This window comes from Carcharhinus amblyrhynchos, chromosome 17 (genome assembly GCF_965287045.1).
Source record: "Carcharhinus amblyrhynchos chromosome 17, sCarAmb.v2.hapA, whole genome shotgun sequence".
NCBI lineage: Eukaryota > Metazoa > Chordata > Chondrichthyes > Carcharhiniformes > Carcharhinidae > Carcharhinus > Carcharhinus amblyrhynchos.
In genome coordinates this window covers 12,809,535-12,836,767 of record NC_137340.1, presented here as the reverse complement: position 1 = coordinate 12,836,767, position 27,233 = coordinate 12,809,535, and the positions used below count along the sequence as shown (strand labels likewise).

The 27,233-nt window shown below is 42.5% G+C and overlaps 1 protein-coding gene across 1 annotated transcript in view; it reads left to right on the top strand.

Moving 5' to 3' along the window:
• Window positions 1–4,665: 4,665 nt before the first annotated feature.
• ankrd22 (ankyrin repeat domain 22) overlaps window positions 4,666–27,233 on the top strand; it is a 29,348-nt gene continuing 6,780 nt past the window's right edge. The window contains exons 1-3 of the mRNA XM_080205250.1: window positions 4,666–4,897; window positions 23,735–23,923; window positions 25,737–25,844. Coding sequence (XP_080061376.1) covers window positions 4,877–4,897; window positions 23,735–23,923; window positions 25,737–25,844 — 318 coding nt within the window. The 5' untranslated portion in view covers window positions 4,666–4,876. The remainder of the gene's footprint in view (window positions 4,898–23,734; window positions 23,924–25,736; window positions 25,845–27,233) is intronic.

Below are 27,233 nucleotides of genomic sequence, written 5' to 3'. Positions count from 1 at the left end.
CCCTCAGGTCAAATCACCACCAGTCACCTCTCCCCCTCAAAGGAGAGAGCAGTCATCTGGCACGATGGTGACTTTTACCTTTAGTTACGACAAGTATTCATACATTTGGACCTAGAACAAAGAACAAAAACAGCCTGGGAAACAGGCCCTTCGGCCCAACGAGCCCGCGCCGCCATTTTAACATTACCAGTCCCCCCCTCCACCCATGACCCTTATCTATTGTTTTATGGCAATCCACATTGAGGGAAACTAATTTAGGGACAATTTATTACCTCCAATCAGCCTAAGAGCACATCTTTGGGGTGTGGGAGGAAACCGGAGCACCCGGAGAAAACCCACGCAAGCACGGGGAGAATGCACAAACTCCCACAGACACCGGCCCAAATCCATGTGTCTGCACAGCAATCAGTGATAGTCACTGAGCTGTCGTCTTGCCCAGCATCTGGTCCAGTTTAGGCACACACTAACGACATGAAGCACTAGGCTATTCTCGAACATTCAAGAGCAGCCCTAGTATGACCCATCGTGTGTATGCCCCTCGTTGGACAACAAGGCGGACTGACTTAAAACTGGTGAATTAAAAGAGAAAAACATTAGTATCATTCCACATCCTTATACATTACCAGGGACGTCCCAATGCTAATGAACCTTATTTAAAACAATCTCCTATATCCACCCATCTCCAACCCACTCATGTGCCTGTCTAGGTTACTCTTAAACAACTCCAGCGTGCCTGCCTCCACCACCTCAAGGTGGAGTTTCTGCACCTTCCAGATCTGTCCTTCTTCTTTTCCCTGGGATCTGACACTAAATCATGTATGCTTCTGATTTTAACCCTTTACAGAAGTGATCCCCACTGGACCTAAAGTCCACCTCATATCTTCCTTCCTAGTCAGCATTATTTCACTGGGAACCGTGCCCAGTGTATCACTGCCCCCTCCCCCCCAAACCCCACAGCCTGTGCTGGAAGCTATGAGCAATTATTCAAATAAACAGAAATGTGGAGGGCTCGGCAGTGGCTCCTGTTCTGCTGGTTAGTGTCGCTGCAGCACTGAAATTGAAAGTCTGTGCGGAAAATTCCTCCCTTCCTCTTAACAACCAGGAAGCAACTAAACAGACGAGCCCATTTACACAGCAATCCAACATTCAGGGTGCATTTTCTACAGTTATCAAGAAATAACATCTGGGCCCTGTTTCAGTTGTTTGCATATTTTTGAATGACAGAACTCTCATTTGCGTGCAGCAAGAGATTCCATAGATGATACTGCAATGTCTCAGCCAGAAATGTAAAGGTTTTGCTATTAGTGGCAATGTTGAGAGTTTGTGAATGCACAGCATAATGTGGACACACAAAGTTTACTGTCAGTGCGACCCTGTTTCTCCATATGGGGCAGAGGAGGATTGGCAGGTGATGGAACAGTTTCATTTTCAGCCCACCCCTAGGATCTGAATGCCCAAATCCACCCTGATGCAGGGTGTACTGCAGAGATTCCCAAGGTGCTCTCTCCCCTTGAAATCAGCTCTCGACAAGAGTTTCCAGTCTAACCTCGCTGTAAAAACCCTGGAAATAATTCACAAACTGTTAAACAAGCTTTTTAACATACCCCCCGACATCTAACTTGATTAATTGTGCTATGTACAAACACCAAAAAAATTATTTTAGCATCTGTTCTAATATAGTTACATTTTGTTTCACCATCTGAAAATGAAAATTAATAATGGGGGCTGTCCAGTGCTTTTAACTTCCTAGTCTGCTGTATGTGACTATTTCAATGTGACTGACTGCCTATCTGCTTGCCAACATCACTGCTACTGCGTGCCAAGTCATCCCCTTGCTCTCGTGCCAGGTTTAAACCGGGAAAAGGGAAACGCCTACTACAAAGATTGCCAGAACTTTGTAGGCAGCTTTCTTCAAAGTCAGCAGCGAGTGCCCTTGCACTGCAGTTGGCCACAAAATCCAGGCCTGTAGTTTTACTGAGAAAGCCATGGAAACATTAAATATAGAATTCTCAAGACATTAAGGCCACTAGTCACAATAAATCTGTGCAGCTCAGAAGTCCATGGTCCATTCCAATTCCTATTGGGAACGTACAATCTCAGGAAAAGAAGGAAAAGTCCACACACGCCCAACACACAATGCTGCTGTCTATAAATCATGATGTGGAGGTGCTGGCATTGGACTGGGGTAAACACAGTAAGAAGTCTCACAACACCAGGTTAAAGTTCAACAGGTTTATTTGGTAGCAAAAGCCAGCTAGTGACTTTTGCCATTAGCTTGGAAAAGCTTGCGATACAACCATATTTTGTAAATTGAGTTTGTGTCTTTATATGACCTGTTTGTGAACAGAACTCCGACTTACCTATCAAATAAAGCTGTTGGACTTTAACCTGGTGTTGTGAGACTTCTTACAAGTCAAACTGTGGGAAATAGAAATTAGAGAAATTTGATACAGATGAGGAAAAGTTATAAAAAAGTTTTAGAAGTTTATTTATTAGTGTCACAAGTAGGCGTACATTAAATAAAAATACAGTGAAAATACCTGAGTCACCACACTCCAGCACCTGTTCGGCTACACTAAGGGAAAATTTAGCATGATAAGTGCATCTAACCAGCACGTCTTTCGGACTGTGGGAGGAAACTGCAGCACCCGGAGGAAATCCATGCAGACACGGGGACAATGTGTAGATTCTGCACAGACAGTGACCCAAGCTGGGAATCAAACTCGGGTTCCGGTGCTGTGAAACAGCAGGGTTACCCACTATGCCACTGTAAGGGAGAAAATGCAATTACTGTTAGTAAAGGGACAATATGGAAAGGAAAATGTGACATGGGTGCCCACAGAATGAGTATAAAATATTTGTTGTGCTACCCTGTTCTTATAGAAGCAGAAAACATGACATTATTGCACTGACAATAATGCTTTTTTGTTTAATGAAAATGAATCAATCATAAGCAAATATGATTCAATGTGACATTTATATTTCAAGTGTGGTCAGCCTTGCCCCCTCTCACATACAGGGTTTTCAGGATTTAACACTGCTGCCTCACAGTGCCAGTGACCCGGATTCAATTCCCGGCTTGGGTCACTGCCTGTGTGAAGTCTACGCATTCTCCCTGTGTCTGCGTGGATTTTCTCCGGGTGCTCTGGTTTCCTCCCACAGTCTGAAAGAGGTGCTGGGGTTAGGTGGACTGGCCATGCTAAATTCTCCCTCTGTGTGCCCAAATAGGAGCCGGAGCGTGGCGACTTGGGGATTTTCACAGTAACTTCATTGCAGTATAAGCCCACTGGTGACACAAATAAATAAACTTTAAATAAATTATTTATATTTAAACAGTTTATCAAAAAGACTGAAATAGCAAATTTAAGCTAAAAATGTAAAAATTAAAGCTAAAGTTAGCAAAGTTAAACACTACGTAAACTATACTAATATGTTGGTATTCATGTTTATTTTAATGAGTAGAGAGTAGATAAATGAAACAATGAAAATAATGAAGTCAAGTATTCTTTCACCCCATAACATTTTTTATGATTTTCTTCTTCTGATACTTTTAATATGTTAAAAAATGTAATGACAGCATGTACTTCCTATTCTGTTTTCCTCTCAGAAATTCCTCTTTCAATTTAATGGGATTTACTTATGTAAGCCTGTCACACTGTAATTACATCCTTAGGCCAGTGAGGGCAGTGTAGCACCAGCACTGGCAAAAGACTAGTCAGATGATTGATATAGTTAGATAGGCAGTTTACAATGAATGGAGATTAGAATTAATAATCTAAATATGCATACATTTAAAGAAAGGATAAGATGTGTGACCTTAAAACAGGCACTTAATTGATTAACATAATTATTTCTAAGTTGTACTTTGGTCCAATTTATTTAAAGTTTATTAATAAATCAACTTAAAAAAATTCCAAGTTACACTTTTGTTCAATTTATCTGTCCTTTAACTCCCATACCACCCCCCCAATTCATGTTACATTATACAGTACAAGACAGAATAAGGCCATTCGGCTCATTGTGTTGGTGCTGACTCTTTGGCAGGTCCATTCAATTAGTCCCACTTCTCTTTCCCCCATTGCCCAGTAAAAGTATTTATTCAGTTCTCTCTTGAATATGACTGAATCTGTTTCCATGGTCTTGCACTATAGGGATTTTGTGATACTCTGCGAAAGCACATCCCAGACCACAAGTGCATTGCAGTCTGGAAAAATTCCCTCCTATAAATCAGCACACACCGTGTGCAATCCCCAAGTTTAATTGCAAAACGGCAGTGGGGCATTCATCACATTCCCATGCAGCTCACGCACTGGACCAAGCTGACACTAGCTTTATTGGCAATTGAGTTTGGACGTAGGGGAGGTGAAATATCAGAAGTGACGGTTATAATCAGGAAGGGCAAACCACAGCAATTTTGTAACGCTGGTTAAGGCGCGATGTGTTCTCTTTTCTCAATAAATCGGTAAAATAACTGAGCTATAAGCAAGTGAATCGTGTAAAGTCTGATAATGAACCAAAAAAAATGCACTTCTCGACTGAAACCTGTAGGAGCTTGTTCCCCTACATTCCAAAAGTATCACTGCTCCACTCAGTCGAAGTTTACACACAACCTTGCCCAGTGGAGGAGCTAAGTGCTGACACCACTCCCATTTATGCAGTCACCTCTGATGGTGGTGCAATCGGATTTTGAAATCTAAGGTTTTTTTTAAAAAATTAAAAAACAGATTTACGTTTTGCGGCCGTGTTGGATCGAGCTCCAAAGTGCTTGAGGGGTTTTACGGTGACTTCTGGGAACACAGCAGCAGCCCCAAGGGGTAAAAGTGCCAGTTTATCATCTGTTCACCGCTGCCTGGTGCCCAGAGAGTCCAGGGCACAGATGGGAATCTTCTACTCCGAGGTAAGCAGAGACATTGTGACTTGAACTAACTGCTGGAAGGGAGTGTGAATTGTTCAGTGTATGCAGTGGAATTGCTGCAGGAAAGTGGAACTGTGGCGAAAACGTGTTAACTGATTTAGTTCTGGTGGCGCACACTTTTGCAAATGAGCTGAAACTTTTAGGTGTCGATGTGAAATGTTATCTGTATTAATCGAAGAACGTGTTACATTTCGGCTGCTCTGGATTTCAAATTATGGTCAAATAAATCTTTTTCCCCCTCTGGACCCTTCCTGTTTGGCTCTGCAGATCCACTGGATGAAGTAATAATCAATGTACTGGCCTGTTTCCAGCTCAGGAGATTGTATTATTTGTAAGGCGTTGCAAAAGTAAGGTGTGTCCATGAGGAATTCAAAGTCAGTCTCAAAAAATACACTCCCTTCTGTTGCCACTATCAACTATGTTATGCTTTCATTTGTACCACTGGCTTAGCCTGGAATATCTCTACAATGTAGACAGAAGCTGTTCAGCCCATCAAGTCTACACGGACTCTCTGATAGAACACTTTGTTTATTCATTTGTGGGATATGGGCATGGCTGGCTGGCCACTATTTAATGCCCATCCCTAGTTGCCCTTGAACTGAGTAGCTTGCAGGGCCATTTCAAAGGGCAGTTGAGATTCAACCTCATTGCTGTGGCTCTGGAGTCCCATGGAGGCCAGACCAGGTAAGGATGGCAGATTTCCTTCCCTAAAGCATATTAGGGAATCAGATGGGTTTTTCCGACAATGGTTTCACGGTCATCAGATTCTTAATTCTGAATATTGAATTCAGATGCCACCATCTGCCATGGCATGATTTGAACCCAGATCTCCAGAACATTAGCTGAGTTTCTGGATGAATAGTATAATCATACCATTAGGCTGCCAGCTCTCCAGCATACCCAGGCACACCTGCTTGCCCTATCTCCACAACTTTGCACATTTACGATGGCTAATCTGCTTAACTTTATGTCTTTGGACACTAAGGGGCAATTTAGCAGGCCAATCCACCTAACCCACACATCTATGGGAGGAAACCCACACAGACACGAGGTGAATGTGCAAACTCCACATGGTTACCCAAGGCCGGAATTGGACTGAAGTTCTTGGCGCTGTGATGTAGCAATGCCTGCCACTGTGGCCCTTCAATATGCAGTTGTGAAGCAGAATTGCAGATATTAGGCACATGATGGGAAAACCTCACTTCTTGGAAACACTGTGCAGATCAGTGTGGAGAGAGTGGAGGAACATTTCACGTGAGTACCCTCCATACATGATTGATCTGAGTGCTCCAGTTCTCATTCTACAGACTCTTTACAGTGCAGAAGGAGGCCAGTGGGCCCATCAAGTCTGCATTGGCTGTCACAATACTTTGTGCTTTCGAAACAACTTGAACCTGTCAAAACCACCTTCTGTGCTGTAAGATTCAATCAGAACACCCTGTGAATGTGGTGTCTAGTTTAACCCTAATGTTTCACCCTTAAACTCAAGTCCTCTGCGAGCACAAGGCCAACTAACTTTTCGGGGAATTCAATTCCTCAAAATGTCCAGGTGCTTTATTCCAAATCCTAATAACCCTCTGGGAAGAAATTCCCTTTTAGTTCTTTTACCGATTATTTTAAATCTGTGACCTTTGTTTACTTTTTCTTGGGATGTGGGTGTCGCTGGCTAGGCCAACAGTTATTACCCATTCCTATTTGGAAGTTGTGAGTCATTGACCCACTTGCCAGGGGAAATATAGACAAGAAGGGAAAAACTAACAATTTCTCAGAACATTGAATTGGTTTTCCCTTCACATCTGCTCTAAGGAAACAATCCCACTGTCTTCACTTTCTCCACATAATTGAACTTGTTTTTGTTCCTGACACCTACGTGGGTTCAACCTTCTCCAGCACCTTGACATCCTTGCTAAGAGACGGTGCCCAGAATTCTACACACTACTCCAACTGAGGCCTAAACAGTGCCTCGTAAGGATTAGCATGATGACTTATTTTTGTATTTACAAAACCAAGTATCTCATCCATTTTCTTAATTGTCCTTTTGACTTATCCTGCCACTTACAAGGATTTCTAGATGGGTCTGTTTTTTATCCACTTCTCAAAATAGCATCATTTACGTTATATCAAATATAGAGTTCTTATTTGTTTTCATAGAATCCCTACAGTGCAGAAGGACGCCATTCAGCCCATCGAGTCTGCACCGACAACAATCCCACCCAGGTCCTCTCCCCATAATCCCAAATATTTACCCCACTAATCCCTCTAATCGATGCACCCTGGGACATTTAAGGGGCAATTTAGCGTGGCCAATGCACCTAACCCACAAATCTTTGGATTGTGGGAGGAAACCGGAGTACCTGGAGGAAATCCATACAGACATGGAGAGAACATGCAGATCCCGCACAGATGGGTGCTGTGAGGCAGCAGTGCTAACCACTGTGCCACCCCAAAATCAAAGTGGAGAATGTGGGCAATGATCGCACTGCCTCTCACCCCTTTCCCATGTTTTCCACAGATACTTTCTAACAAAAAACTATTGTTTTCTTTATAATGAGTAGTTGTACAATTAAACATATTTATTGTCTCTCCTTTTACTTGATGAATTGCAAGATAGGAAGTAGAACGATCCCATCTACTCTTTTACTAAGTTATGAGATCGATTTCAGGCAAATAAAGGAAATTGGTTTCAAGGAGGGAAAAGTTTGGGGAAACGAACAAGCTGTGTTTGAATAATCTGGAATGAGAATCAATCCCAAAGTGAGAGGACCTCTGCTAAACCCCCTGACACGAGGCCATGCATTTCCCACATTGTAGTTGCTGGTCACACATTTTCCTGCTCCAAAAAGGATGAGAGGGCATAGATTTTTAAGGTGATATACAAAAGAAGCAAATGCAATGTGAGAAAATTTTCACACGGCAAGTGGTTTGATTCTGGAAGTAGAGTGGTGGTAGATTGAGGTGGCATTTGATGATGTGCAGGGATACGGAGGAAAGGTGGGAGAAAGGCACTAAGTCCTAATGCTCATTGGGAGAGTCACTGCAAACACAATGGGCCAAATGATCTTCTTCTGCACTTTAACAATTCTGTGATAAGACAAGTCTGGTTATTGGCACTGCATTTAAACATCGAGAATCAAAAATGCTGAAGGCTTGGGGTTGAATTTGGATCTTGGCAACAGGAACGGGGACGGTTTTGGAATCCTGAATCCGTCCCTGGGAAGGAAACAATCGCTGTCTGAGGATTTTTATGAAAGTGTCCCCCCACCACTTCCCCAAATGGAGATCAGTTTCCTGTGCAGTTTTAAGAGTAGCAGCAAGCTTTTAAATCTGGAGGGCTGTGCAGGTGTCCTTTATCCTGAGAGGTGCAGCAGGCTGTAGTTAAAGGTAAGTAATCAAAGAGGGTGGTTCCATGTAGAGATAGCCCCTTACCATTTTTAACTTGAATAAAAAGCAGAAATATATGTAACTAGTAGAGTTGACAAGGGGGAACCTGTAGACCATTCAGCCCACTGACTCCATGCTGGAGGGCTATAGAGAAATCCAGTCAGTCCAATTGTCCTGGGACTATCCCTGTCAGGGCTGCAAGTTTTAATGCCCATTCATTGAAATCATTAATCTTCTCTGCTCCCATCACCCTCATAGGCAGCAAATCATTACCATTCCTTACATAAAAAGTTATCCCTCACATTTTGTCCCCCACAACCCTGTCCCAAACCTTAAACCTGTGTCTCCTAGCCTTTGTACCTTAAGCCAACAGGAACAGCTTTATTGCATATAGAGCTTTTTAACTAATCCTGTCCTAATCTTGTGCAGTCCTAACAAACCACCCCTCCATGTCCTTTGAGTCATAGAATTTCTACAGTGCAGAAAGAGGCCATTCAGCCATCAAGCCAGTATCAACAACAAACCCACCCAGGTCCTATCCCCTTTCTCCATGTATTTACCCTGTTACTCCCTGACACTAAGGGGCAATTTACCATGGCCAATCAACCTAACCTGCACATCTTTGGACTGTGGGAGGAAACCCACACAGACACAGCAGAGGGGGGCAGGGAATGTGCAAACTCAACACAAACAGTCACTCAAGGCTGAACCTGCGTTCAGGTTCAGTGGTTAGCACTGCTAACCACTGCTGTTTCAAGAAAACAAGAAAGAAGTCTGACAACGCCCACACCAAGAAAACAACCCCAGTATCCCTGACCTAATCTTATATCCAAAATCCTTCATCCTTGGAACTATTTGGGTAGCGTGCACTAAAACTCTCTGCTGTCAGATTAATGGAGTCTGTCTGTCAGGGATGTACTTTGGAATCTATATCTGAATCTCATTTAAGTTTTTTGGCACTGATTTATCAGAACCATTGATTTTCCTGTTGCCGCTGAACCAGCCTGTTCCAACATCGCAGTGTCTGCTGGTAACTTTCCAGAAGGATCTGAGGATTTTGAATACTTCCCTTGTGTAGAGCCATCCTAAGTAGATCAGAATATTTATTATTGACATTTATGGATCTATTGGAGATATTTTACAGCAGGGATGGGATTAGGTGTGAGATTGGGAAACACACAATACGTTTTGATTTATTATTGTCACATGTATTAACATACAGTGAAAAGTATTCTTGTGCATTATGCAGCCAAAGCATACCATTCATAGAGAAGGAAAGGAGAGAGTGCAGAATGTAGTGTTAGAGCCCTAGCTAGGGTGTAGGGAAAGATCAAGTTAATGCGAGGTAGGTCCATTCAAAAATCTGACAGCAACGGGGAAGAAGCTGTCCTTGAGTCGGTTGGTACGTGACCTCAGATTTTTCTTCCTAACGGAAGAAGTTGGAAGAGAGAATGTCCAGGGTGCGTGGATGAAAAATGACAAATGGATGAAGCTGAGTGATAGTTCAATCTGCTTTTCCCTGTTCACCATGTAGATCACCATCTGAAATTGTCTCTGGATCAGTTTTCTATCCCTGTGTAATTCAGGGCTGGGAGGGAGTAACAATCTGGGAGTCTTTGTTAAAATGGATAACCAGACAATGTTCAGCAAGAGTGCTTTGCTCTTGAGTCTGATCATTGATATTAAGCACCAGCTTTTATACTGAGCAAGCATCAGAAAGGTAAGGGGCCACAGACCTCTGGCTGAGAACCTCCAGGTTCTACTGTCCCTCCATCTGGTTTCTTTTAAAATGCATCACTTCACACTTACCTGCTTTCAACTGCATCTGCTGTGTGTCCTGCCTATTTTACCAGTCTGTCTATGTCCTTATTATATCTGCTATTATTCTGTTCACTACTTACTATGTCATCACAAACTTCAAACTTGCCTTTTGTAACAAGGAGAAAATCAAAGGATATCCAGGAAAGACGAGAGCAGAAAGCATCTGGATGAGCCCTCAGAGGGCACCTGGACTGGGACTGGCCAGGTTAGGAGGTTCAACAAGGCAGGGAAATTTGTGGCAGGGTCACCTCAATCAGCTAGATGGGCTGAGTGGCCACATTTCCTGATTGTTTGTTCTCCAGCCTTACTTATCCTACTGACTTGTTGACGTAGTAGTGTCTGTGCGCTCATTTTATCAATAGTTACGAAGCAAATCTGTGTCAATTTGAAAAGTATAAGCTAAAAATATAAAATTCATTCACAGTGGAAACTGCATGGTTGGTGTCCAGAATTCCGACTGGTTGGAATTCAGGCTGAGGGGTGATCTTATAAAATAATGAGGGGTATAGATCAGCAAGATAGTCAATATCTTTTCCCAAAGGTAGGGAAGTCTAAAACTAGAGGGCATAGGTTTAAGGTGAGAGGTGAGAGATACAAAAGTGTCCAGAGGGGTAATTTTTTCACACAGACGGTGGTGAGTATCTGGAACAAGCTGCCAGAGGTAGTGGTAGAGGTGGGTACAATTTTATCTTTTAAAAAGCATTTAGATAGTTACATGGGTACAAAGGGTATAGAGGGATATGGGCCAAATGCAGGCAATTGGGATTAGCTTAGGGGTTTTAATAAAAAAAGGGCAGCATGGACAAGTTGGGCCAAAGGACCTGTTTCCATGCTGTAAACCTCTGTAACTTTAACACATCCAAATCAAGAGTTTGTATTTCTAACACAAAAAGCAATAGCCCTAATATGGACCCGGGGGTACCCTCTGCATACTTCTCTCCAGCCAGAGAAATATTCATTCATCCCAACTTTCAGCCTGCTTTTCCCTTAGCCTGTTGTGGTGCCCAAATGTCCCTTCAATACCACAGATAAAAGCAGATTACTGCGGCTGCTGGAATCTGAAACAAACACAGAAAATGCTGGAAAATCTCAGCATCTGTAATGAGAAAAATGAACTCTGATGAAAGAGTCATTCAGACTCGAAAGGGATGCCCAGCACAATGGTTAGCACTGCAGCCTCACAGCGCCAGGGACTCAGGTTCAATTCCGGCCTCAGATGACTGTCTGTATGGAGTTTGCACATTCTCCCTGTGTCTGCATGAGTTCCCTCCAGGGCTCTGGTTTCCTCCCACAGTCCGAAGATGTACAGATTAGGTGGATTGGCCATGCTAAGTTGCCCCTTAGTGTCCAAAATGTGTAGGTTAGGCAGATTAACAGGGTAAATATGTGGATAGGACAGGGTGGACCGAGTTAAGATGCTCTGTCAGAGAGTCAGTACATACTCGATGGGCTGAATAGCATCCTCCTGTACTGTAGGGCCTTTGATTCTATGATTTTATGAAACATTAGCTCCGTTCTCTCTTCATAGAAGCTTTCAATTCCTGAGTAACTCTGCTATGGGATAGTTTATTATTTTTAAAGTCTATATGAATATCATAAGAACATAAGAAATAGGAGCAGGAGTAGGCCATCTAGCCCCTCGAGCCTGCCCCGCCATTCAATAAGATCATGGCTGATCTATCGTGTCTCAGTTCCACGTTCCCGCCCTCTCCCCATAACCCTTAATCCCCTCGCCTATCAAAAACCCATCAACCCGCATCTTATCACCCATCTGCACTATCTTCATCAGGCCTCTCTGTGAAATTCAATCCAGTTACTCTGAGAAATAATTCGCCTTTAACAAACTAACAGTAATTATCCCTTATTAACACATGTTTCTTCAGGACTATTTTGTCCTTGACTCCAGTAAGTTTTCCCATCACTGAGGATTGCCTGATTTGGCTTGCAGTTTCCAAGTTTATCCATCTCTATTTTTGATAAGGGTGTAACTTTGAAATCCTCCAGCCCTCTTGCAGCTTGCCCACATCCAAGGAGGATTGAAAGATTGTGGTCTGAGCTGCTTGTATCTACACCCAAGCTGCCCTCAGTAATTAAGGATATGTTCCACTTGGAACATGTGATTTAATGTTGTGTGATGCAAACCTCTATTACCTTGATATCCCATTCTGTGTCCCTTTTCCAACCACCCTGCCACTGCAACATGAATTTCATTCTCTTATTTTGTGAAGGCCATATTTTATTCAATATCTCAGTTATGCCCTGTGCTTCCATGATAAATTTTTTGTTCCCTTTTGTCCCCACAATTCCTTTAACTCCTGTTTATAAGGTTTTTGGATTTCTTACTTTGCCCATCACTATTTTTTCTCCTTTATTAGCCCTCCTTGTATCAGTTTTCAAATTCCCTCCATGGTTTTTGACTTGTACCTGGTTTTCTGTTTTCTTTGTTTGTCAGCAATCTCCTTTTGCTGTTTCATTTTAACTTCTATTTCTTTGCCATTCAGAGAGCAGTATCACTGGATGCCGAATCCTTCCTCATTATGGGAAGATCCTTAGTGTGTGCCTGAAGATGGCCCAGGCCTTCCATTGCTCAATAGATATATCCTGGCCAGTCTTTGTTTCTAGGTCGTGTGTGCTTGATCCCTTATCAAATCACTGAAATTATCTCTCTCCCATAGAACGTAGAACATTGAACATTACAGCGCAGTACAGGCCCTTCGGCCCTCGATGTTGTGCCGACCAGTGGAACCAATCTAATGACCCTCTAACCTAAACTATTCCAATGTTATCCATATGCCTATCCACTGACCATTTGAACACCCTTAAAGTTGGCGAGTCCACAACTGCCGCAGGCAGGGCATTCCACAACCTTACTACCCTCTGAGTAAAGAGGGTATTTTTTTCTTTTGATTTGTCTTTGTCTCTTTTGCTAATTGTTTTGAACCTAATTATATTGTGATTACTATTACCCAGCTCTTCTCCCATTCCAGCATGCCACTGTTGCCCTTGTTCATTCCCCAAACCAGATCCAGCTGATATATATGCTTTTTGCTAAGAAAAGGAATACAAAGTGCTCCATTAACCACTTCCTCAGTAGTTGTTAGACTCACTTGCTTCTGTTTCTCTTTAATGAGTCTGTACTTTTGGGCCCCGTATTATGGCCTGAAGACGATGCAAAGCACTGAGCAGGTACAGTCATTATGTATGCAAATACAGCAGCCAATTTGTACAGAGGGAATTAATAAAAGATTAGATAATGGGTGGGATTCTCTGATCTCATTCATTCCTGCTGCCAGCGAGAACGGAGAATTTGGCGCTCAGCCAAAACCCCATTCACTGCAGCAGGACCGGAGAATCCAAGCCAGAGATGAGGTTGGAGGTGATATTGGCATCAGTGGTTGAGTGAAGATCTTGGACAGGATACCAGCTCTTCAATGAAGCACCATGTTCCTGTCTTTTACCTGCGCAACAGCTTAATGTCTCATCTTAAAGATGGCGCCTCTGACAATGTCACACTCTCTCAGTACCATGTTAAAATGTTGGGCTATATTCTGTGCCCGGGTCCAGATTGAGACTTAATAGGCACTTTTTTCAACTTGAGGCAAGAATGCTTTAACTGTACCAAACTGATCACCCTTAAAATGGGAACAAAACCATAAATGCTCTCGAGATATGTTGAAGGTAAGTCGGTGCAGGCTTGGAGGGCCGAAGGGCCTGTTCCTGTGCTGTAATTTTCTTTGTTCATAAAGAACATTTCAAACTTCGAAAGCTTAATTTTTTTTCAATAAGTAAAGAAAAAGAGATTCATTTTCCTTTCATATCCCAGGACACCATTGTCCATACATAAGAACATAAGAACGTAAGAAATAGGAGCAGGAGTAGGCCTTCGAGCCTGCCCCGCCATTCAATAAGATCATGGCTGATCTGTCGTGGCTCAGTTCCACATTCCTGCCCTCTCCCCATAACCCTTAATCCCCTCTCTTATCAAAAACCCATCAACCCGCGTCTTAAAAATATTTAGCGAGGCAGCCTCCACCACTTCAACGGGCAGAGAATTCCAGAGATTCACCACCCTTTGAGTGAAGAAGTTCCTCCTCAACTCCGTTCTAAACCGCCCCCCCTTTATCTTGAGGCTGTGCCCCCTAGTCCTACTGTCCTTTCTGAGCGGGAAGAGTCTCTCCACCTCTATCCTATCCATCCCATTCATCATCTTAAACGTCTCAATGAGATCTCCCCTCATTCTTCTAAACTCTAACGAGTACAAGCCTAGTTTATTCAGCCTCTCCTCATAGCTCAACCCCCTCAACTCCGGCATCAGCCTAGTAAACCTCCTCTGCACTCCCTCCAAGGCCAAAATATCCTTGCATAAGTACGGTGACCAAAACTGCACACAGTACTCCAGCTGCGGCCTCACCAATGCCCTATACAGCCGCAGCAAGACCTCCCTACTTTTATATTCAATCCCCCTCGCTATGAAGGCCAGCATCCCATTTGCCTTCCTGACCACCTGCTGCACCTGCAGGCTGGGTTTTTGCGACTCATGCACAAGGACCCCGAGGTCCCTCTGCACCGTCGCCTGCTGCAGTTTTTCGCCGCGTAAGTAATAATCCTACCATTATTCCTACCAAAGTGGACCACCTCGCACTTGCCAACATTAAATTCCATTTGCCAGTTCCTGGCCCATTTGCCCAGCCTATCTAGATCCTTCTGCAGACTCTCCACACCCTCCGCACAATTTGCCGTTCCACCAATCTTGGTGTCATCAGCAAATTTCGACACCCTACACTCGGTTCCCTCCTCCAGATCATCTATATAACAAACCTCCACACCCTCTCAAGTCTTTGAATGAAAGTTTCTTACCTCCCAAATCCCTGCCCACCTTTCCCAGAACTCAATACTTAAATTCCTGCAACCAGGTTTCTGAGATAACTTCACAATGCGACGTTGACAAAGTATCCCCCATTTACCTGGTTAGAAGTGTGAAAGTTTTCAATGGCAACACTTTCTTCCGGGTGCAGCTCCAGCTGATGCCACCACTCCCCAGGGTTGCTGCTGGCCTCTGAAAGGCATGGGGTGGGGTGAAGGGAGAGGGTGGGAGATACCATCACTAACAGCAAGCAATTAGTCACTGGAACCTTGTAAGATGTGGCTGTGGGTCCAAAGGTTGGCCATAGTTTCAGGCCTGTGATTGGAAGCTGTGTCCCTGCAGCATAATTCAGGCCCATTAGTGGACTGAAAATAGTCAATTGATTCATAGAAGTTTACAGCATGGAAACAGGCCCTTTGGCACAATTTATCCATGCCGTCCAGTTTTGACCATTAAGCGAATCCCAATTGCCTGTGTTTGGCCCATATTTCACTATACCAATTTTACCCATGTAACTTTCTAAATACTTTTTAAAAGACAAAATTGTATCTGCCTCTACTACTACCTCTGGCACTCATTCCAGACACTCACTACCCCCTGTGTAGAAATCGCTCCTCTGGACCCTTTTGTATCTCTTCCCGCTCACCTTAAACCGATACCCTCTAGTTTTAGACTCCCCCACCTCTGGGGAAAGATAATGACTATCTACCTTATTTTTACCCATCATTATTTTGTAGATCTCTATAAGATCACCCCTAACCCTCCAATGCTCCAGGGAAAAAATGTCTCAGTCTATCTAACCTGTCATTATAACTCAAAGCATCAAGTCCTGGTAGTATCCTGGTAAACCTTTTCTGCACTCTTTCTAGTTTAATAATATCCTTTCTACAATAGGGTGACCAGAACTGTCCATAGTATTCCAAGTGTGGCCTTACCAATGTCTTGTCCAACTTCAACAAGATGTTCTGACCAATGAAACCAACCATGTCAATTGCTTTCTTCATCACCCTCTCCACATGTGACTCCACTTTCAAGGAATATGAACCTGTACCCATAGATCCCTTTGTTCTAGAATTCTCCCCAGTGCCCTACCATTAACTGAGTTAAGTCCTGCCCTGGGTCGACCCGAGGGGGGTGGGGTCTGAATCAAGTACAGAGTTAAAATAAGAATTTGTAATAAAGTCATGAGGTAATAACTGAAAGATCTGTTGAAACCTTTAACTGGAACAGAAGTCAAACGAACAGGATGTTTGAAAACACTTCCATTTTTAAAAAAAGGAAGAATGTCTCAAACATTCAATAAGCATCAAACGGTATGAATTAGGATGGGGTTCTGTTTGCAGGGAGACCTCTCTCTACCATCAACTTGACCACATGTTGAGCAGTTCTAATAACCCAGGTTTTAGTTTACAAATTGATTTTCAGCTGATTTGGGGTGGCATGGTGGCACAATGGTTATCACCGCTACCTCTCAGCGTCAGGGACCGGGTTCAATTCCGGCCTCAGGTGACTGTCTGTGTGGAGTTTGCACATTCTCCCCATGTCTGCGTGGGTTTCATCCAGGTGTTCCATTTCCTCCCACAGTCCAAAGATGTGCAGGTTTGGTGGATTGGCCGTACTAAATTGCCCCCTTAGTGTCAGGAGGGTCAGCAGGGTAAGTATGTGGGGTTACAGGGACAAGGCTTGGGTGGCATTATTGTCAGAGCAGGCTCAATGGGCCAAATGGCCTCCTTCTGTAGGTATTCTATGATTCTGTGGTTTGAAAGAAGCTTGTACTCAAGGTACATGGTTCATGGAGGGTGAAACAATTAAAAAGTTTTGCAGATGCTTGAAATTCAAAATTAAAAACATATCATTAGAAAATACCCATCTAGTCAGGCAGCGTCTGCACAGAGAGGGAAAAATGCTGGTAAGTAAAATTTCAGGTCAATGAACTTTCCCCAGAACTGTGAAATGTTGAATCGAATTCTAACCCCAGAGGCAGGGGAAGGTGAGTAAAATAAAAGAAAACCAAGTCAGGTTGGATCTGTCCCATTGCCACTGAGATTACTTGGGCAGGTTCCACAGAAGTGGGCAGCCACTTTGCAGTTTAAAGCCCCAATCAGGGGCCATTAGGTACAGGTACTAGTATTTTGCCAGTGACAGTACAACCCCCCCCACAATGTAGGGGAGGCAGGACAGGCAGCCCTCCTCAGTACAGAAATGTGCAGGTTAGGTTGATTGGCCATGCTAAAGTTGCCCTTAGTGTCCTGATATGCACTGATTAGAGGGATTGGAGTGTAAATATGTAGGCATATAGGGGTGGGGCCTGCAGTTGATGTGGTCTATTGCCCTTGACCCTTATGTTTAACTAAGTTATTCAAGTTCTGTGTGTGGATAAAGGGGAACCTGTGGGTGTTACGCACATAAGATTCCAGAAAGCATTTGACAAGGTTCCACTTCAAAGATTACTATGTAAAATAAGAGCTCATGGTGCGGGGGGAGGGGTAGGTGGTAGCATGCTTAGAGGATTGGTCAGGAAATAGAATAGGCATGAATGTGACATTTTTAGGTTGGCAGTTGTAATGAGTGGAGTGCCACAGGGATCAGTACTAGAACCTTTCTACTTACAATCTCAATCAATGATTCAAATGAAGGGACTGAAGATATAATTGCCAAATTTGCTAAAAACACTAAGAAAGGTAAGAAAATACAGTGTGAAGAGGGTGTAAGGAGCCTGTGAGGGGATATAGACAGGTTAAGTGAGTGGACAAAGATTGAAATACAGAATGTTAGTAAGAGATGCAGCAAGTGATTAGGAAGGCAAATGGAATTTTAGCATTGCAAAAGGAATGGAATATAAAGATAAAGTTGTTTTGATTACAGTTGTAGGGTATTGGTGACACCATATCTGAAGCACTGTGTACAGTTTTGGTCTCCTTATTTAAGAAGGACATAATCACATGAGAAGTGGTTCAAAGAAGGTTCACTCATCTGACTCCTGCGATAAGGGATTATCTTAAGAGAAAAGATTGAACAAGTTGGGTGTGTATGCACTGGAGTTTGGAAAAGTGAGAAGTTGTCTTATTAATGCATATACAATCTTGAGGGGATCGACAGGGTGGATACTAAGAAGACGCTTCCCCTTTTGAGAGAGGGGCTATAACTAGGGGGCAAGGTTTAAAAATGAGGGATTCTCTCATTGATGATGGAGATTAGGAGAATTTGTTTTCTCTTTTGAGGGTTGTGAGCTGGTGGAACTCTTTCCCAGAGTGTGGTAGAGACCGGCAGTGCCATTCTACATTTTGAAAGCAAGAGGTGGATAGATTCTTCACTAATAAGAGAGTTGAAGGATATAGGTGGTAGGCAGGGAAAGTGATGTTGAGGCCACAGTCAGATCAGCCACGAATAATGGAGCAGGCTTGAGGGGCTGAATGGCCTGCCCTTGCTCCTATTCATATTGGCTGTTAGTATGGAAGTGGTTCTGTTGATGGATGTTATTACCTTAAACTACTAGGTATTTAAGATGAAGAGGTGTTGGATATTGATTAGTTAGTTATCCTCCGATCTACCAGCACTGGGGGGGAGAGTGTGTTAGACTGGATTTGTACTTGTCTTTCAATTATTGGACTGTGCTAGTGTTTCAAACATGATTGGCTCTTGGTTTCAACCAGAATTAGATTCAGAGAGAAATGCTCTTAGATTGAATGCCATTTTTAAAAAATTCAAATTTTTGGGAAAGCGCTCATTTCAGGCTGTTTGTACGGTGCAAGCAGGCTCTTTAAAGGTAACACTGAAGACGGGGGTTGCAATATTTAGCAGCATTTTGGGATTGTTCAACTATAGGCTACATAAGCCTGCACAAAATAAGACTTACAAACACAATACAATGCCAGAAATCTTTTGGGAGCTACAACAGGCAATGGGAGTTGGGTAATTGCGAGGGAGAATGAACCCCGGGGGGACCGAGGGGTGGTCAACAAGTGTGACTCCACATCGTTGTGTCGAATTGCTTCAAAATGAAGAATGGGGCGTTTGAGACAACACGTGACATGGAAGGTGCGGAGAAAGATGCTGACCAATCTGAAGAAATCATATTGGTCACCAGAAGCTTGAGTCTGGTAATGAGTATCCTAGTCACAGATTCTTTCAAATGTGAAGTTCTAGATGGTGGGTGTACATCCACAATGTGTACAGTGGACTGGTTAAAGTGTGACATAGATTCCTTAAATAAGATCAAAAATGAAGTCAAAGAAAGTAACAGTTCTGCTAGTTCTGGGTTCAGTAATGGTAACACATTAAAATCACTAAAAGAAAAGTAATTATGTGTAGTATAGCAGGGGTAAATCACAGTACTGATGATGTAGCAAGTGAAATACCTTTACCGTGAAGTAAGCCTTCAATGCAAGAGGCCCAAATAAAGATTGACATGGAGCATGGCAAAGCAATTGTTTTTGGAAGATCTGTGAATCTTCCAAATGGACAATTCACACAGTCAGAACGTTGGCCTAACGTTTCCAAAACAGAATGTTAAATGAGGCATTAATGGCAGCTGGGGATTGGGATTTGAGTGAGGAGTAAGTCATTACCAATCTGCATCGACAATTTGCACATCCCTCTGGCCGTAGGTTGAAGATTCTGTTAAAGATAATGGTTCAAAAATATACTAGATTTGTCGAGGATATTAATGAAAAATGTCAGATTTATGAAAAAAGTACAAGAGAACATCACCATGACCAGTAGTAAGTCTTCCATTGGCAGGGGACTTTAAGCCATTATGATGGAACTCAAGTATGGGATAAAGAAAAATACTTTTGTTCCACATTTTGTAGATGCAGCAACTATGTCAAAAATATTCGATAAAGATCAGGGCTGGGAGTGCCAGCTAAATTCTTCACGGACAATGGAAGAGAATTTGCCATTGAATTAAGGTGTACGTGTGAAAGTCTGAATATTGTGGCAATGCACGTGCAGCATTAAGAGTGGGATGTGAGAGAGAAATCACGTCGTGATTGAGGAAAAAATTTAGCTGGCCAACTGAATTGTAAATTGACAATTGCCATGTTGTGGAGAGTACATGTGAAAAAAACATAACTTTGCATAGTTAGGGGCTGCAGCCTCTAACAGTTTGTGACAGGAATCCAAGAATACTTTCAATTATGTGAGACCATCCTCGGCTTTAGAGGGGACTATCATTTGTTATATTTTTGCGGCACATTTGAATGCCATGCATGCGTTTATTAAGGCGAAGATTTCAGAAAAAATCTGGAGAGCTCTAAGATATGAAATAATTCAGCCGGAAATGAATTATGAATCCAGGGATGTGGTGTGTTAGAGAAGGGCAGAAAAAATGGAATGGCCCTAGTTATTGGCACTGATGGCAAAATAGTAATCTTGTGATATTCTGCATTGATTACACACTGACAGAACCAGAACAGATGAAGATGCACCATGCACAGATCCTGGACATGTACAAACAACAGATTGTAACAGATAACAACCTAATTGAAAGTTGACCATAGATAATGAGCTAACAGAAAGTGAAGATCGGAATAAGACCATGTACTTCAAAGATGAACTACCAAAAGTAGAACCTAGGGTGTCAGAAGGAGCCACCGTGTTAGGAAGGGCAGGAAAGGCCACAGGGAAATACAAAAACTGACTGGATGGTGAAGACACGGGGCAGAATATCAGATCTATGGATTGGCAGAAGAAAGTAAAAATGTGGCAAGCCAGGAAATGCAGTGTCAGTTCAGACAGTGAGCCTGATGGTGGTCACAGCCCAAGGAAAAGATCAGGAGCTTGTGAAAGGAAGGCTAGTTGCAGGAGGGGCAGGTCAAGTCGCTGTTGTCCAGAAAGGGTAATGAAGTCTTCGAGAGCAAAAGCCAAAGAGCAGAACTAGGAACGCCAGAAGAAATAGGAGCCTCCACAATAGAGAAGCTGTAGTGGCTGCTAACAAGTTAAATGGTAAATTGGTAAAGGAGGCAAAGCAAAAAGAACTTGACAGTTGGAGAGAGTTTGGTGTTAACATAGAGGTACTGATCAAATTAGGTATGTGTGGGGAAAGTACTTCCTGATGCTACGTATAAAGCTGAAACCAGTCTTACAGCTTGGGGAGTTGGGGACTGGAAGACCAGGCAGTTGAAATAAATTTCCCAACAGCAGGGGAAGTAAGTTCCTAGCTCTTTTAGCAACATATTCATGGGAATGTAAATCCGTTGACATTAGAGCAGCATTTTTTTTGCAAGGTGAACAAGTTCAAAGAGAAGTATTCTTAAAGCCTCCAACAGAAGCTGGAGATATTTAGCCACCATAATTTCTCCTCTAAATTTGTTCATGGGCTAAACAACGAATCCAGGGTATGGAATTTTTCATTTGGCTCCATTAAACTAAAAAGTGGTTATCTTTAGCTGAAAGGTCCAGCAATGTTTCACTGGCACTATGAAGGAAAACTAACAGGCATTTTCTTAATGCACTTACACTATCTCCTGTGGGGAGGACCAAGTCTGTGACTTTTAAGATAAAGTAAGTAAAAATTGGAAGTTGGGCTTCTGGAGTTTTAAGTATCATAGGGTTGGACATTAGGCAGGCTAAGCTGGGGATAACTTTGATTCCATAGAATCCGTACAGTGCTAAAGGAGGCCATTCAGCCCATCGATTCTTACCAACTGTCCGAAAGGACATTTTACACAGGCCCATCCTCCTGCCCTATCTCTGTAACCCCACAAATTTAGCACAGCCAATCTGCCTATCCTGCACATTTTTGGGAACCCGGCTTCCTGGCTCTGAGGCAGCATTGCTAACCATTGTGCCACCCTCAGCAAGACTCAACAGTCTTACCCAGAGAAAGTTAATAGGATCCTGGTCATACCAGATCCTCTCTCAAAGAAGACCCTAAAGTACAACCAAGGAAGAAGCACATCAATTAAGCTTAATTGTAAATTAACCTTAGTATGCACAAAAACTAGGCTGGACACATGCTATGATTTATGAAATATGCTACTGTTGGGGAAGTGTGGACAGCAAATAAGACATTGAAGAAATTAAGTTTAAAAGAATGTTCACCCAGATTTCTAAACCTAGATTATTAGTTGGAAGAAAATATAACCGTTGTCCATTAGCCAGGGAAGCAAAAAAAAATAAAGGGAGAAGTTTAAAAACACCTTTGCAGGGAAACATTCTGGTAGAAGTGATAGATATGGTTATGTACTTATCCAGCACTTTAAAGGAATTCCAATATATGGGGCAACCAGGGAAAGATGTTCCTATCAATAACCATTCACAGTGGGAGGAAGTGTCATGGAGAAAGAGGTTGAGAATTGATCTTATGAGTATCAGAGAGTTATTACAAAGAAAGGAGATTTCTAAAATAAAATTAGTCAGCGCAAGTTATTAGTTATTGTTTGGTGAAAGCAATAGTTGGATCTGCTTGGCGAGGGGTGCCTTGAGTTTTAATGAATTATAAGAACATGAAAATCTTATTATCATCCTTTTTCACAGTAACTTCATTGCAGTGTTAATGTAAGCCTTACTTGTGATTAATAAATAAACTTAAACTTTAACTTTTTATGTTTTCAAATGGTGGGGCGGAGAGGGAGCATGGAGCTTTTCAAAGATTGCTTGTGCGACCAGATGTACTGTCATTCTCTGTTTTTTCCTTAATGAAGTTTTTGTTTGCAGATCAATTCAGTTTACAGAAAAGCATGAAATCCGGTAGGTTGTGTTGATGGATGTTAAATACTTAGTAGTTTAAGCTGGTAATAAGGTGAACAGGTACTGGGTATTAATTAGTTAATTATACTCAGCTCTGTCTATAAAAACGCACTCCAGAAATGATATTTTGGTTCAGTTAGTTAAGTTTTGTTTTAGTTAGTGTCCCACCAGGAGTTGTCACTCCCCTTTCATTTGTGCCTAATTTATTGATCCATTTGCTTAATTAAAAGAATATATAGAGACAACCAGAGTGTGTGTTAAATTGGAGAATAAGCTCTTTCAAGCAAAGATGATTCTCTACCACAACGTTTCTAGTCTGTGTCTTCACAACCAGGCTTAGGAAATTTCTGTAACATTGGCCCCCTAATTTTCTTTTTGAAGTTGTCTGTAAAAGATTGAAGATTCACTGCCAGCCACCACAACATCCACCACCTCCAGTGGGGCTGGGGAGGTTTCAGAGCTGCCAGCCCTCTGACTAAACTGACAGCACGAAGTCTGACAACACCTTCTTACTGTGTTTACCCCAGTCCAACGCCGGCATCTCCACATCATAAACTGGCAGCATCAGGAACCTGTCCTTCATTGGCTGCCTCTGACACGCCGCTGTTCAATGAGATGGGTCCCTCTATGGGTACCACTGCTGGCAAATACAGATTCAGGATGCCATTGTGTCCTGCTGCTGGCGTTCTGAAGATGTAGCCCATTAATACAAACTAATCATAGAAGCAGAGAGAGAAACAATCTATTTTTGAGCCTCTGACCAACTGCATTAGTCATAGAGTTGGATTTAAAATAATTTTGGGGTGATTGACTTTCATCCCATGAAATGGTTCCCTAGCTAAAGGAAAACGTGTGACTTCTTTTTATTGGTAAGGCCTGGAATTCTCTGACCTTGTTCGCTGCTGGGTTTCTCCAGTCTCGCTGCAGCGAGTGGCATTTTGGCCGGGCGCCAAATTCTCCATTCTCGCTGGCAGCCGTGCGGGGCGAACGGGATTGAAGAATCCCAGCTAACAGGTCTAAAAGAAACAATGACTTTAAGATTCTGGTTTTTCTTTGCTCAGCCAATCTGCCAGGCAGCGTATGAAAATGATTTCCAGGAGATGAGGAAGTTGCTGCAGGAAAACAAGAATGTGAATACGCAGGACAGGAAGTATGGAGACACCCCCCTCATCGCTGCATGTAGAGCAGGCAGAGTTGAAATAGTGCGGTATCTTCTGAGAAAAATGGCCGACGTCAATATCAAAAACAAGGTGAACGCTTTTCCCCTGGCTTTCCAAAACTGCCAAGAGCTTTTAACCTATTCTCTTTTGCTGGGTTCCATTTTGAGCCATTCTAACCCCAATTATGAGTCCCATTAGGATACATAACTTTGATTATGTGACAAGATTTGACTTCCACTGTAATAAACAAACTAAAAGTAGTATGGTTTAAACATTGTTCAGTTGGCAACTTGTGCTTCAAAATACAGTAAAGAACCTCCCCACCTTTAACTTCTAAATAACTGATGATCCCCATTCATGTTATCCTGTACTTACCTTGTCCCTTAAGTGGAAACTTCATTCTCCCAGGAAGCAATTCTCAGTTCCCGGTGGCTTGTTTCTGTTTTCCTCTTTCCAGCTAGAAAACCTCTATCCCTGAACAGGAGGCTTACCCTGTAGATCCCTCCCTCTAGCTAAATCTAGGTGAACCATCCAGTTCCTTTTTAAATTCTCATGATTGTAGCCTCTTCAATCTGAACATGAGCTCCCACCTACCTGGACAGTAGAGACCAGCCTGTGTTTTGGAGTCTAACACAGACAATAGAAGGAAGAGTGGGCCATTCAGCCCTTGGAGCCTGCTCATTCATTTTGATCATTAAATCAATATCTTGATTCTTTCCCCCCGCCCGCAGATTTCCCTTTAGCCCCAAGAGATATATCTTTCTTCTTGAAATCACAATGGTTCATAAAACCTTAGTCTCCAAGCCTCACAGGCTGCTCTTAGGAATATAAGTCTATTCACCGTCAGCATACATGTCCTTGCCATGATTTATAGGTGTGAATATCTTTCACCTTCTGCCAAATAAGCAAACTTGTCCCCATCAAACATTTAACAAGTCACCCAAGCTTACAATCTTACAAATTTTTACTGCTCTCCTTTATCTCCAATTCTGTGTCCCCTGTTTCCAGCAGTCTTTAATCCATCTTCCTTTGCATGAGTGTTATAGAGTCATAGAGGTTTACAGCATGGAAACAGGCTCTTAGGCCCAACTCATCCATGCCACCCTTTTTTTTAATCCCCTAAACTAATCCCAATTTCCCGCATTTGGCCCATATCCCTCTATACCCATGTAACTGTCTAAATGTTTGTTGGATATTAGCATGATACCATCTGGGAGACAAAATAATTCAGCCTGGTTCCACTTGAATTTAAGTTAAATATTGACACTGCTCATGTATCAACATTTATTTTTGCGAGCTAATGTTTCACAATTGGCAGTGTTACCCTGGATTTAGTAATCCCTTGTCAATGCTGGCTATGATGCGGAGATGTTGGATTGGGGTGGGCATAATACGAAGTCTTACAACACCAGGTTAAAGCCCAATAGGTTTGTTTGGAAGATCAAATGTAGTACTGACATGCTGTGTTTGGTTGAAGTCATTAGGTTTCATTTTAGCTTCATTTGAACCAATTTTTAAAAGTGGCATCTCAGCCTTTTGGTTAAGATGCAAATGAGATCAAGCCTTGGAGGAGGAGATATGCCTACTCCAATCAGCTTGGATCATGTAGATCAAGCCCAAGACAGGAGGTGCGAGCCCTGTCTTGTCAGCTTGGATCAGGAATGTCTCAACTTGTTGAGACTCTGAATTGGACTTGATTGGATTGAATTGGAATAAAAACAAAAAAAAAATCACGAGCTTTCGGAACAGTGCTCCTTCATCAGCTGAATGCTGGCTGTTGTAAACAGCCTGGTGTTTAAGTAGGTGATAAAATATTAAACTAGAGATAAGGACTCTCGCATTCCAGAAAAATCAATACTTTTGTAACTAAAGCATTTTATTTGTATTTTGTTTGATTTTAAAGAAGGAACGAACATGTTTGCATTATGCTGTCAGGAGAAGATTCTCCTTTCTGGACTACCTGCTGATCATTATTTTGATGCCTGTCTTGCTTCTGGGCTACATTATAATGGTAGGTACAAGGATTTCAATTTGCAGTATATTGTCACTATTTATATTTTAAAAGTAGTACTAGTTTAACTCTGTTTAAAGGCTATGCAAGATCTGGTGTAACTTCCACTGGAATTGCAATGAAGAGACATTTGCTGTGTCCCTCTGTGCTGCTGCCTGATATCTTTCTTCATGCAGGATGGTTTTTTATTTGCTGAATACCATGAATGTCGGTGTGTAAGTTGAGCTTCGGAGCCTGAAAAATCCCTCTCAAAAATAGGAGTCAACTTCTAAGAACACAGTGGCCGGAATTTTCCAACCGTTCATGCCAGTGGGATTTTCCTCGCTGCAGTGAACGGAGATTTGGCTTGTTGCCAAATTCTCTGTCTTCGCTGCAGTGGGAGCGGGGTGTGAACAGGTGGTAAAATCGTGCCCAAGAAATAGGCCACGAGGCCCTTCAAGCCTGCCCTACTATTCAGTACAATCATGGCTGATCTATGCCGGCCTCAGCTCCTTGTGTGCCGTTTCCCCATAGCCCTCTACTCCTAAGCCAAGTATAAAAGTGGATTTGGGTGGTCGCCATCTTCATCACTCGCCACGTGGCATCTTGCCCTGAGTGGGCACGTCTTAAACTGGCTACCAGATATTATTGGATACCAGAGCAGACTGCCTGATAATAAGTCTCCCTTTGTTTGATATTGTGGATACCATGCCTTGAGCTTAACAGTTGCAATTGTTCTCAAATGCTGTGCAGAGATAGAAGCCCTCATGCCTTTCATGTACCATCTACTTTTCCTTGCCCCAGTTGACAAGGATATTTCCAGTATAGATGCAGCTGAAGAGAGAGGGAGGGGAACTGCCTGAGGTTTCTCTCAGCAGTATGGGTATAATCACAAGTTAATCCATTGCAAACGCCATTAAAAGTTCTTGCATTTTGCGTGGAAATTTGGCTGTTCTCTCTTTCAGGCAGGCAGTACTCCTGCCTGATCTTTCTTCTCTTTTTGCTGTATGTCTACCCAAAATACAGCTTCAGAGAAGAGTGCACCAAATCTTTTTAAAGCTACATTGTAGGGTGAGGTCCCCTTGGGCAAAAGGGAGAACAGATTGAGTGGTTTACATTCGTTATCAAATCATGGAAGCATGAAGTAAATCTTTCGATCAGAACAGGTGACGCTTGTCTCTCCTATTTAAATGCCCACGGTTGACTCAATATTTGTCCTGGGGATTAGTAATTAAGAACTATTTATTTGAACAAGAACCCTATGTGCATATTTTTATTGAGTTTCAATGGTGAAATGTATCTAAATGTAACAGCAAAATCTTTTTTCAAATCGTGAAACTCAGCTGAGTGATTGAAGGGGCTCGGTAGATTAAATTGAATTATTTTCATCAGTAATTCCAATTTAGACAG